General features: G+C 42.2%; 1 protein-coding gene across 1 annotated transcript in view; it reads left to right on the forward strand.

The window, feature by feature from the left end:
- The window catches only part of LOC107118443 (DNA polymerase zeta catalytic subunit-like), a 129,150-nt gene that overhangs the window by 62,763 nt on the left and 52,654 nt on the right, over positions 1-13,733 (forward strand). Inside the window, exons 12-15 of the mRNA XM_015420784.1 lie at positions 6,346-6,482; positions 6,737-10,847; positions 11,551-12,467; positions 12,919-13,001. Of these exons, the coding sequence (XP_015276270.1) occupies positions 6,346-6,482; positions 6,737-10,847; positions 11,551-12,467; positions 12,919-13,001 (5,248 nt within the window). The remainder of the gene's footprint in view (positions 1-6,345; positions 6,483-6,736; positions 10,848-11,550; positions 12,468-12,918; positions 13,002-13,733) is intronic.

Consider the following 13,733-nt stretch of genomic DNA (forward strand, 5'->3'; position numbering starts at 1 on the left):
AAAAATTTGTATTGTATTGATGACTAACTGGTTTTGTATACTGTTTTGCTGTTATTATATTTCTTGATATGTTAAAAACAAACAAACAGAAATAATAAACATTTATAGCGCAAAAAAAAAATGAAGCTCAAGACAATGCAGACTTCTAGACTGAATTGAGACCTAGGTTTCTTCTCTCATTACCAATGCCTGCTATTGTCTTTTGGTGTCTGATATCACTTCACTCTCCAAGATATAAGGACAGATGGACTCACATTGCAACTGTATCTGAAGAAGTGAGCAGTGATTCATGAAATTTCCTTCCCTGCCACAAATTTTGTTAGTCATTAAGGTGCTGCTGTACTCTTGCTCCCTTTCACTAATAAGGAATGCAAGATGTGTTGTTGGGGTTCTCCCCCCCCCCCCAAATCTGTTAGAAATGGAAAGAGAGATCTCTCCCAAGTGTCATGGTATGGTCTCTCTCTCATATCTGGAATAAAAACATTTTGGGGCCTTAAACAAAAGACTCTCCCCCCCATACCTGGAATAAAAATGTTTTGGAGTCTTAAACAAAGGACTCTCTCTATTTTTCTGGGGTGCTCTCTCTGGCTCCCTCCCTCCCTCTGAAGAAAAAGTGTGCTTCTACCTGGAATAAAATGGTGCTAGTCTTCTTCGAAGTCCCACGAGATGCCATTTTCTTCCCTCTCTCTGGCTCTTTCGTGCCCTCCCCAGAGGGGAGGGGGGAAGAGCCCTCAGCCAATCTCTCCTATGAAGCAGAAACTAGGAGAGAATGGCCAGAAGGAGCTGTGATGATAGATACAGGAAGCAGCACAGAGTCAGCTGCTCTTGGGCTGGATTGCAGCCCTGTGCGGGCCTCATCTGACCCATGGGTTGCATGTTTGACACCCCTGATCTAGATGGCTCAGAAAAGTAGGTGAGTGGAAAAACCCAAGAGCTAGTAGCTAATCTGACCTTTATTGGAGGGGGGTAGATTCTTCAGTGGTCTACAGAGACTATGCTAGAATACTTTCCCCTAGTCTGCACTGCTGTAGGAGTATGTGTGCTAAATGAGTACATGTTGGCAAAAAGTAACCGAGATTATGCATGTATACAATTCAAGAATTTTTGAATGCTGTGTTCCTCTTTTCCTTTTAAATAGTTCAGTAGTGAAAATCTTTCTTCCCTGTTGTCACGGCTCAGATGGGGTGTCACCTGATGCTGCCACCACTCTGGTTCCAGGCTCCTCTGAGAAGGCCCAGAGCACCCTCCCAAGCCTTTAGACCTCCCTTTTAGCCGAAATAAGCATGAGGACCAGACAGAGTGAACAAAGAAAATGGTTTGTTTTATAGGAGGTCAAACAAATGAGATTCAGGAATAATAACAGTAAGTGGATGAAAAGAAATCAAATGCCCTAAGCGTCTAAATATACTGTCCCGACCTCACTATCTCAAGTGGCCTTAGACTACTCACCTTTTCCTCAGGATGAGGGTTTCTTCCCCACAGTAGCCTCTTTCTTTTGGCCCTGTTTCCTGGGAAGAAGAACAGCTTTCCCTCTTGCACCAGTTCTTTTATTCCCCAGCCCTCTTCTTTCCTGTTGGTCAAAATCGGTGCCAAAACTTCACAAGGCCTTCTGGGGTTTGTAGGCCCAACCTCCCCTACTGCTAGCCAGGCTCCCTGGGCCTAGTAGGCCTCTGATGGCACAGCCCAGATCATGACACATGTATTGCATGGGAACAGTGGTGTGAAGTGGGGTTTGATAGCTTTAACCATAATTTAGTCCTGATTTGAGTGTCACAGTAAACTGAGGGGTGGAAATCACATGCAAAAAGAGCACATGAGCATATGGGGTGTTCCCGTTTTCTAAACCTTGACTTGGAGTTTGGGAAATATGGGGTTGGATCCACTAGGGCATTTCCATGGGGAGAGGATTTCTAGCCATGGAGCATGACTAGCTTAACCTCTTTTGCTGCAGCCCAAAATATCCCCCAAAGTGCAGCATTTCAAGGAGGCATTGGGAGCTGTAGCAAGTAGGGATCTGCAAAAACAAAATTCGGTAAAATTCGGATTTGGATATATTGAACCCGAATGTTTTCAGGATTCCTGAAAAAACCCAAATACCTATACCGGTAAAGCATAGATATCCGAAAATTTCCAGAATTCCCGAAAAATTCGGGTCCATTATATCCAATGGGGCCATTGAAGTCAATGGCAAAAATCCTCTTGAAAGTTTGCAGGGGGCTGGGGGGGAGGGGGTTTGAGGTAGAGGCTCCAAATTTGGACCGTGGCTGCTCCAGCCTCTCCCCAAAAGACCCCCAAAGTTTTGAGGACCAGGGGGTCCAATTCCAGGGACATCCAAAGAGGGTGCCCCCAGTTCTCCATTGTTTCCTATGGGAAATTGGGGGTGGGGAAAAGGCAGGCAGATCTCCCTGTAAGAGACTGAGGTGTGGTGGTGGTGTTTGCCAGGCCCAGCAGTAGAACCAGAGCAATTCTGCCCCCCCCCACAACCTATGCCAATGTGCCAGTCAGTGCCCCAAACCCCAAAACCAACAGAACTTAGTTCAAACCAGAGAATCTCTGCAGCAGCAGCCTACATAGACTGAGGCAGCATGTTTGCATTGCCACTAGCCAGGCCCAGCAGCAGAACCAGAGCAATCTCCCACACACACACACAACCTGTGCCAGTCACTTCCCAAACCCAACTGGACTTGGGTCAAACCAGAGGATTTCTACAGCATGTAAACTGGAGGGGGGCAGGCAGGACCTGTGCAAGTGAGCAATCAGCTAGGGGTGTGCGATTCCCCACTCAGCACATTAACAGAGGCAAAGGGTGGCCAGGGAAACCCAAATGGGCCCAAATCAGAGAGGTTGCCATCTCTCCAGGGGACACCCAAAGAGTTGGGGAATCATCCAGAGGGGTCTCACTGTCCCTCTAGGAAGGCGGTGTGAATCCAGTAAGTGATGGCAGCAAATAAGGAAGGAAAATAGCTTCACCCCCACCGGACAGAGGCAGGCGAAAACATCCCGAGCCACAGAACGGTTGGCTGCTCAGTCTCCCAGGGCTGAGGGTGGGTCCCCGTTCCCTACAATGCAGGAAATTCACACAACTACCTCTCCCCCACACCCCCAGAGGCCTCTCCTCCATGCCCAGAAGGCGGCTACTTGCCTAGCCTGGTTTGGAAATCCAAAGGTGCCCAGAGGCTGAAAAAGATTTGGGAGTTGGACCCCTGTTCAGGGGCCAGCAGCAGAACCAGTGCACGGTGGCCCCCACAACCTGTGCGAACCAGCCCTTGCAACAAATGAGTGTCTCTCTGACATCTTTCGGCCAGAGTCATGGAATCACAGAGTTGGAAGGGACCTCCAGGTTCATCTAGTCCAACCCACCACACATTCCCTAAACAGTGATTTGGCCAAAAACCATGGCTTTGTGTGAAAGCAGCCCATTTCGTCAGGTGCATGAATTGTCACCTGTAGGTAGCAGACCAGAGAGAGAACTTAGGTCCCAGGCAGAAGAGGCCTAATCTGTAACACACACACCCCCAAAAAACCAGAGGCCCAGAAAAAAATACAACACAATTTAACAAAAATAAATTGCAAACAGACAAGCAACAGAAAGAACCACAACAAAACTCAAAACCAAAAACAAGAGCCTAGACCCCAGGAAGGAGACCAGTAAACCCCCCCCCCCAGGAGAAGCTGCAAGCCAATAAATAAAAATCAAGCACAGAAAAAACAAAAGGCAAAACAAACAACAGGCAAAAACTAGAAGTAGAGGAACTCAGAACTAGAAGAACTCACTAACCCCCCCCCAGAAGAAAAACCCCTCCCAACAAGGCAAGCTAAATGAAAAGTACACAGTAAAAAAAAAAAATTAAACTGTGTAAAAAGAGAAATGAGAAGAACCCACCTCCCAAATAAAACCCAGAAAGAGGCCCGAGGCCCTAGAGGCCTACTCACACCACCCCCTCACCAACCCCAGGCCCCAAACCACCAAAACAAAAATATTTTTTTTTAAAAGTGCCCTAATAAAGTAAACCAGGCTGATGTCTGCTTTCGATCCAAGGAGGTCCATGCAGGAGGGAGGAAAGCGGGCAGGCTGAAGGAGCAGGGCAGGGCCAGCAGCAGAAGCCAGCCAGCCACACACAATCTCCTCTGAGCCAAGCCAGGCAGCTCTCTCTCATCACCAGCAACAGGAACACAGCACATAGGATCCAGGAACAGCACAGCAGCCACCAGAGACTGTCTCCTTTTATGTTCTCTGGGCATACACAGAAGGATTTCAAAAAGAAACACCTTCTGTAATTGGCAGAGAGCAGATGCCAAAACCCTATTGGCCACCAGTGCTCCTTCCCTGGGAAAGGAGCAAGCTAGTGGTTGGGCTGGCAGCAGCAACAACAGCCTTGCAAAAAGTTGCAAAATGCAAATACTTTGAAATATTTGCAAATGCATTGAAGTGATTGGCTGTCTGAAGTTCCCTCTTTCCCCCTCCCTCCTGGAAACAGGAGCAAGAGGCGGGAAAGAGGGGGAAATGGCGGGAAAACGTGGTTTCCTGGTCCTTTTAGCTGTTAAAATCCCTCCTAGTAGCCATTTTCGGCATTGCCGAAAAATGCCGGGAAAAAACCAATTTTTTTGGGATTTTTTCCGGATCTCAGAACAGGCTCAGAGAAGCCTGTTCGGCATCCAGAAAGCCAAAAAATTCCAAAAAGAGGTTTTTTCGGGGTTTTTTTTGGCTCGGAATTCCCGAATGCACACCCCTAGCAGCAAGAAGGGGAAGTGAGAAAATTGTACTCTGTGGATGGGAATCCTTTAATGGAAGGGCTCCGGTAGATCTAATCCTGAGTTTTCCTAGGTTTTTGTTTCTGGGATACAGGCTTGTCATGATCTGTGTAGGCCTCTGGAGATCTGTGCAGGACTGGGCCTAGTGAGGCCTAAGAGACCTGCCTCGGAGTGGGAAGCAGACAGCCTACAATCCCCACAATGCTTTGCACCAGCTGTAACCAATGGGGGTCCAGGAATTCTCTGAGGAGATTGTTTATATACTTGGCGGTAGGTTAAACTGTGTTCTTGTCCTCTCTGCGGTCTTTGCCTCTCACAGAGCTAAGCTGAGGAGACTGGTCTGGGAGAAAGATCCCTCACTGGGGACAGTGAGTACAGGAGATAGGAGCCTGGCTTAAGAGAGCTGTAGGGCTTGAGTAGTAACAGTTAAGGAGTAATAGGCAGCTGCGTTAGCTTTGTGTTCTTTTGGCTTTTCAACACTGTTATGTATTTTAAAGCACCTTGTCTTGTCTTGTTTTTCCCCTGCCCAGTACTGTAATAATAAACCCTTTTTGTTCAATTGTTTCTCTGCCTGGTCATCATGCTTACGTTTCTCGGCTACAAAGGGGCAATTTGAAGGGGCTTGGGAGGGTACCCTGGACCTTGGGAGGGTACCAAGGGACCTAGGTCCAGGGTGGTGGCGGCAGAAGGTGCCAACCCACTGGGGTCATGACAAGGCTACATCCACATGGTGAGGGTTCTCCATTTCCTTTTCATTGCCAATGTGAATTCAGGGGCATTTGTATTAGCAGTGGAGTAGCCGCATTGAATTTTGTGCGCACTTCCTCATCAACTGCCATTTTCTCTGCATTTTCCCACTGTCATACAACCAGGGGGCTTGTTGAGAGGTTTTTTTAAAAATCAGTAATTACTATTACACTATAGTACAAAGTGTTAAAACCATCTATTACCATGTTCTACTAATTTGTCTAAATTCCCAGCATTGACTTTTTAAAAAACTGAGTATCTAGCCTTTTTTTTCCTTTTTGCTGTTCACAACAAAAGTGGCTGAGTCCTTTTTTTTAAAATGAAAGCTGGGAATTCAGATCAACTAGTAGACCATGGGAATAGATCATTATAACTTGACTGTGCTATAGTGTAGTCACAACTGTTGGTTTTTTTAAGTGCTCAGAAAGCCCTTCGGTAACATGACAGTGAAAATGGCACCTGTGAGGGGTGATGGAAGAAAAAATGGTGCCCATGTGGGCAGTATCTTCTGAGAGCAATATAATGTTCATACAACGATGCCCAGTATGGTAATGAGGAATTAAAGTTACAGTAGGGATGAAAATGATTTGGAATATAGAATTATTTTACATATCTGTTCATATGAATTAATACTCTAATTTGTGTTTGTAAATGTTCATTTAATCCATAATACAAAAAAATGCAGTGTCCTTTCTAACTGGCCTCTGTATTTCTGCACAGTAAAAGGGCATAATATAAATGAGAATAGTATATCACTACTGGAAAAAAATGATTCTGGGAATAGCAAGGGAATATCAGGTGGCTGGCCAAAATATTTTGTATGCCTAAAATAGGTTTCACTTTTAGGTCAGTTGGCAGAAGTAAGAATCAGAGCTCAACTGAAGACAGCTCTTCAGAAGATGAGATGGATTGGAGCGGTAATGATTTGCTTTTGGCAAGTCTGTCTATACCTCAGTTAGATGGAACAGCAGATGAAAACAGTGGTAAGATTTTAAAAACTTTTGGAATTTAATTTCCTCCATGAGACAGGTGTGTGTGTGCATGTGTGCCCCCACATTTATTCCATATGCAGTTTCATCTGTATTTCTGTACTTCTCTCATTGTACTTCTAGCTACACTTACCTGTGTCTTTGCTCCTTCATCCTGATATCATTATTTGGCCCAATGCATTTAAAAAAATGATTAGTGTAATATATGAGAAAAACAGTAAAAATAATTTGTATCTCTTCTGTTTTAGACAATCCTTTGAATGATGAAAGTTCTCGAACGCACACATCTGTAATTGCAGCAAGTAAAACTTCTGTAAAGTCTTCGATTTTTCACAAAGATGATGCTACTCTGGAACCCCCATCTTCAGCTAAGATTACTTTTCAGTGTAAACACACAAGTGCCCTTTCTTCTCATGTGTTGAACAGTGATGACTTGGAAGGGCTTTCTCAGCCAAACAAGATAGACATAAGACCTGACTTTTCAGTCAGTTCTTTTACAAAAGAAAGCACTTACAGTGTAAAATACCCAACACCCTTCAACAGTGTCCTCCATTCAGAGAATTTACACAAGGAAAGTAATAAGAGTGAAACACTCAAAGGTTTGTGTGAAACCGCATATGAAGACCTCTCCTCAGCAAGCAGACACCTGCCTAGCAGGAAGTACACTGGCATCAGAAAGGCTACAAAGGACATCTCTTTACATGCAAACCACCAAACTAATGAAGGCAGTTTGGTTAAACATTCTGACTTTTCAGATTTGGGCCACTCCAAAAGTAAAACATCATCTGAAGCAAATAAAAATGCCCTTAGCACAACTATAAATAGCCTTTTTTCAGCTCCAGAAAATTGTGATTTAGTGTCTTGCTCAGAAGTTAATAGAACTATTATTCATTCTGCTGTAAATAACACTGATGAAGATAGCCTTAATAATCTTAAAATTAGATATGAAGAATTTCAGGAACATAAAGCAGAAAAAACAAACCTTAACCAACAAACACCACATTACATGTTCTTTCCTAGTGTTGTTCTTTCGAATTGTCTCAGTCAGCCACAGAAGTTAGGTCCTGTGACATATAAACTGCAACAAGGCAAAAAGCAAACTAGGTTAAAACTAAATAAAAAGAAACTGAGTCCTAGCAATCCACAGGAGTCTGCAAATCTCAATGCATCCACGAAAGAGAGCTGCTATATACAAGGTAATGCTAATAACGATGTTCCTGAGAAGTACAGTCTGCTACCAAATGATGACCAAGTTCCTCAAGGTGCTTTTGTAAACAAAATGTCTATGGATACTAGTAACTGTATTGACTGCCACTTTGAATCTGGAACTCAAGAATCTGAACAATCATTTGGGCTTTGTGGAAATAAATACACGCTTCGTGCTAAACGTAAAATAAATTATGAGACTGAAGACAGTGAATCTAGCTTTGGCATGCATGGTTCAAAAATTAGCCTACCTCATTGCATAGAAAATGATGAAAATGTAGATGGGTCTAAAAAGTCTCAAAAACGAAGGAAGCTTTCTAAAAAGTTACCACCTGTTATTATAAAATATATAATTATTAATAGATTTAGAGGGAGAAAAAATATGCTTGTTAAGCTAGGGAAAATAGATTCTAGTGAAGAGCAAGTTATACTTACAGAGGAAAAAATGAATCTATATAAAAAGCTTGCACCTTTAAAAGACTTTTGGCCGAAGGTTCCTGATTCTCCTGCAACCAAATATCCTATTTATCCATTAACGCCAAAGAAAAGTCACAAGAGGAAAGCAAAATGTAAGTCTGCTAAGAAGAAGATTGGGAAACTACAAAATATGAACAGTAAGAATATTAAGAGAACTCTGTATTTCAGAAAAAGAACACATGCTTTTCTTTCTCCCCCTCTCCCATCATATAGTGCTGAAGCTGAAGACTGTGATTTGAACTATTCTGATGTTATGTCTAAACTTGGTTTTCTCTCTGAAAGAAGTGCAAGTCCAGTTAATGTATCTCCACCTCGCTGCTGGTCTCCCACTGATCCAAATGCAGAAGAAATTATGACTAATCTAGAAAAAGAAACTTTGGTGTTTAAAAATGCTAATGTTTATAGCAGTAAGACTGTTATTCCTGTGCATAGAAGATATAGCCAATCAAAAACTCAGGTTAAGAAATGTAAAAAGCAATTTGCTGGTGCTACTGTACGAACTAATAAAAAGAACAAAAGCAGTCTAACTAATAAACCAGGAAATGAAGTTAAGAAGAGGCCCAGAGCAAAACTGAAGCAAAAAGTAGAAAAAGTCTCAAAGTCCATAACAGCTACAAATGAAAAAAATAGTAATTCTCCAGGAGCAGAAGTTAAACGTGTATTGAAGCACCATGATTTACCTGAGAATGTTCAGAGCTTGGGAAACTTTCAGCCACAGAAAGATATGGCTCCCACTGGGTATTCAGCCGGACATCTACCATCAACACAACTCCCACTGACAGCTAATGCTCAAGGAAATCCATTGATTTATTTCCATGCACTGTTGGAAAACGAAAAATCTGTAGGATGCCAAGGTTCCCCTCTGACACAGGAGAACCTTCATCCAGCCATAGCTTCTGTGGTGTCTGGAAGGGAAAAAGCCAAAATCAACTTCCAAAGATCTAATAGTCAAAGCTGTGTATTTAGAACAAAAGACTCCACCTTAGTTCAGAATAATGTGTTTGACCAGTCTAACCATATATCTCAGGTAGCACTGAATTTATACAATTCTAAAGACATGTCTAAAAAAGCAGATGAGACTACAAATACACAAAGCAGACTTTTATGTTCTGTTGGTAAGGCAGTGGAAAATATCAGTACTTCAGACACAATAAAGACTGATCAGATTCATTCTAGTAATTTTTTGCACTGTAAGGATAGTCAGCAGCAGATAGTTTACCTTCCAGAAGCAACAAAAAATGCTGATCATATTTCTTCTTTTTTTAAAACTTCTGAGGAAAGCCATGGACCTTTTCAGTTGCCAAAAAAATGTTTTGTAGCTTCTTTAAGAAGTCCAGTGAAAAAACTAGGATGGGATCAGAAACAGAGAGGTTTCATTTTGGATATGTCACATTTTAACTCTGAAAAAAATATAAAACAGCATGCTCTATCAGAAACAGTCTCTCAAACCAAAATGGATTCCCAGTGCATAAGTAAGACTCTGGTAACTCCTTCTGCATTTAGTGAAGGACATTCTGGTTTAGCTGTTCTAAAGGAACTGCTCCAAAAGAGGCAGCAAAAAGCACTTGTTCACAACATGCATGAACAAATATCAGTTAAACCTCAGTTGACTAGTAGTGTTTCTTATCCCCTTGATCAAAATAAATTAATCAAAAGGTCACGTTCAGTCATAACGCCAAGAAAATCTCGAGCTCCTAAAGATAAGAAATCTAAAGAGAAACCACTCAGGCTTCTAAAAGAGCCTGTGAAGCAGCAAAACAATAGTAAGACTGTCCATATCATAGCTGATAGTCCTGTTTTTTATTCAGACCCAGGTTTTGAGAGCTGTTACTCACTAGAAGACAGTCTATCTCCTGATCATAATTACAATTTTGATATTAATACCATAGGGCAGACTGGATTTGGTAGTTTATATTCTGCAAGTCAGTTTGTTCCAGCAGATCAAAATTTGCCACAGAAATTTCTGAGTGATGCTGCTCAGGATCTTTTTCCAGGACAAATGGCAGAAACTGACTTTTTGAGTCATAATAGCAAAACGTCTAAAGAAGAAAATCATTATTCAGATCCAACAACGTGGGTAAGATCCGGTCCACTAAGTCCTCAAGTATTTGATAAAAGGCTTTTGGATAACAATGAAAACCATCTCCACAGTCCGTGGAAAAATAATGTTCTTCCATCAGCATCTCAGCCTAGCTCACCAGTAGGTATACAACAGGCAGAAATATACCATAAGGAACAATTTCAATTGGATAGAAATGCCATGAAGAAAGGAATTTTTCTTAATCTTTCATCACCAAATAACGATTGGAGTCAAAACCGCTTTAGAAAGGAAGCTACTTTTGAGTCAAGTCAGCCACTTGACTCTGTTAGCATCTCTTTTTCTTCTATATTATCTTCACCAGATGGCGAACTTATGGATGCAGCTTCTGAAGATTTAGAGCTATATATTTCAAGAAATAATGGATTAACACCAACCCCAGATAGTTCACCAAGATCTACAAATTCACCCTCGCAGTCAAAAAATGGAAGTTCTCGTGCTGCACACATCCTTAAACCTCTGATGTCACCTCCAAGTCGTGAAGAAATCATGTCAACTTTAGTGGATCATGATCTTGCAGAAACCATGTATCAGGAACCATTTTGCAGCAATCCTTGTGATGCACCAGAAAAGCCCAGGTAATGTGGTTATGGAGGGGCTTTATCAGTCTTTCTGTAGTTATCGTATACCTGATGCTGAACCTGGACATCTGGGTGTAGATCAAAAAACCCACACACTTGGGGCCATGTACAGAGGTGATAAGCAAAGGGTGGGAAATATAGGAAAGTTGCTGCCAGGCATGTGGCAGTGACCCGAAAAGGAGTAGGGAAGGATGGTGAGCCCAAGAGGAGAAGGTGGGCAGGAAAAGCATAAGAAAGAGGAGGGGGTGAAAAGGGAGGGAAAAGGCCATGGGGTGGGGAGAAACAAAAAGGATAGCATTTCCTCCACACAAGTCTCATGGGTCCCACTGATATTTTGTATTTTTCTGTACTTTTTAAATGTTGTCATTAAAGTGAATTTTTTGCATAAGTTTCATATATTCTCTTTATATATATATTCATATATTCTTTTCCTTTGCCACAAGAGTGCGCTGTATAGTATTGATTAATTGTTTTTTTGTTTCATTTTTGCAGTTTCTTGTTTGGGTCACTGTGGGGAATCTTAATGTGATCTTGTGTATAAACTTTAGCCTTTGTTATTGGGGAGAATACTGAAATAAAAACAAGCTTAACATGCATGTTTTCTATTCAGTGCTGATTTCCTCCAAAACTACTAGCAGAAGAGCAGTAATTTTTGAATTCCATCTTTAAGGAAAAATAACTCAGAGCCTTATCTTCACAGAGAGATTGGAGGAAGGCTACTTACTGTTGAAACGAGGCTTGCAAACGATCTGCTTGAATTTGAGGGAGACTTCTCAATGGAAGGACTACGGCTGTGGAAGACTGCTTTTCTTGCAATGGCTCAAAGCCCTAGACCTGGTTCTCCCCTTCGCAATAGCCAACCCACTGCTGATAAAAAACAAAGAAATGGCCATAAAACTGGTGAAGAAAAAAAGATAGTGATTATGCCTTGTAAATGTGCACCAACTTCCCAACAAGTTGAATCGTGGCTTCAGGCCAAAGAAGATTATGAACTCTTCAGGAAAAGAACTGTCATTAAAGGGACTGAGATAGCAACAACTACTGACAGTTTGAAATATATGTCTTTACCTGATAATCTGTGCTGTGAAATGCTCAAGGCAGCTGAGAGTTCTGACTTACCCAGTGTTGAAGCCAGCAAATTTGCTGTGTATTCAGAAGCTTTTTGCATCTCATCAAATCCTACACCACCACAAACAATGGGAAACTGTGATACAAATAATACAGAACAGAGTAAGACTACACTCACAAGCAGGCCTTTGCCACTAGTCACTGCAGCAGTAGAGTCAGAGAAAAAGGAGGAGGAGGAGGGTTTTGTTAATTATAGCTCACCTGATTCACCAGTTCTTCCTCCTTGGCAACAAGTAGCATCCCCAGATTCCAAACAGTCTTGTTCAGAGGATTCAGAGGATATATTGCTGTCTGTGGAAGAAAGTAAAATACTAGCCAAGAGAGCACAGAAGCTTGTCAGAGAGAAAGGCAAGGCGCCCTTCAGTGCGTCCCCATCAAGAGAATGTGATGGCAATTCTGAAACTATTTGCTTCCACAGCACACCAGTTAGGGAGAAAATGTGTCAAGAAGGAATACCAGAAGCACTTGCATTTACCCCATTATTACCAGGTAAGCTTAAAAAATGGGTGCCATGCACAGACTGAAAATAAAAACTGTAAGAAATTAAATTTTAAAATACAGAAAAATATCTGTTCTATATAATGAGCAGTGTGAGAGCATGATCAGCAAGTGAATGAAATGTTTATAAACGTAAATTGATCATTTCTGTTAGAATATGTTGAGTTCTCTAAAATAAATTTAGTGTGTAGTCAGAATGACTAAGTCAAGGAAGAAAGATGACCAGGCTTAGAATAATTGTCTCTAATTTTCAGTACATGCATTCTTTAAGACCAACAGTATAAGATGCTGTAGTCTGAGACAATGCCCTGCCTCAAGATTGTGCGATGAATTAAGAGTGCACTTTTTAAAAAATCAGTATTTCAGTACTTCACTGTGTAAACATAGTTTAAGTTATTGTATGTTATTAATACTAATTACCTGTTTCTCACCCCATGCCCAGGACCAAAAATCCAGAAATTGTATCATAGAAGAGGAAGTAATGTTGATGCTCTTCGAAAAGTACTTTTAACCACACAAGTTAAGGTAAAAATGGAATGGGAATGTAACATTTGTCTTAGGTTCCCTAGTTTGTGTTCTGTTCAATAATTCTGTGTAAAATAAGTGCTGGTATTCATATGTAAAGTTGGACCGATTTCAACAGTTCCCCCATCAGGACTTGGGAGAGACCTCCCTAAAGGTGCCCATGCTCGGTACCATTGAGTATCACCACAAGAAAGCCCTATCTCTATTCAAGGAGGAAAATAAGTTGCTATGCATTAAACAGTGGATTCAACAAACAATAATTGGAAGGAGAATAATTGCTAACACTGTTGAGACTTCCGGTTTTGGCGCTCACCATGGCGGTTGCTTTCTCCCGGACCTCCTGAAGACGATCGCCAGAACCCATGGTAAGCAGGGGGTGCGATCGTCCGCATCCCCCACAGAGCCCTTGCGATGGGCTCCAAGCCATGGGGCGCTAGAAGGCTTCCCCTTCGGCGATCCTGCCGGCAAGGGGGTGCATTCATGCACCAACGGTCCTGCTACGGAGTTTCCTGATGGAACTAGAAGCGCACACCGGATCAAGTGCCAGGTGATCAAGCGATTTGGTACTTAAAGCAAACTGAAAACTGTGTTGCCATTGAACTGTGAGTCAAGTTAAAGCGATGACATCGAAAAAAGCTGGAAGCCACTCCATGGGAAGCAAGGGGGGGAGGGGATTCTTCCCCAAAAAGACAAATATAAGCGAACCTTACTGTTTAAGCGGGGTGGGGGGCT

This window comes from Gekko japonicus, unplaced genomic scaffold (genome assembly GCF_001447785.1).
Source record: "Gekko japonicus isolate JY-2015 unplaced genomic scaffold, Gekko_japonicus_V1.1 scaffold1809, whole genome shotgun sequence".
Classification (NCBI taxonomy): Eukaryota; Metazoa; Chordata; class Lepidosauria; order Squamata; family Gekkonidae; genus Gekko; species Gekko japonicus.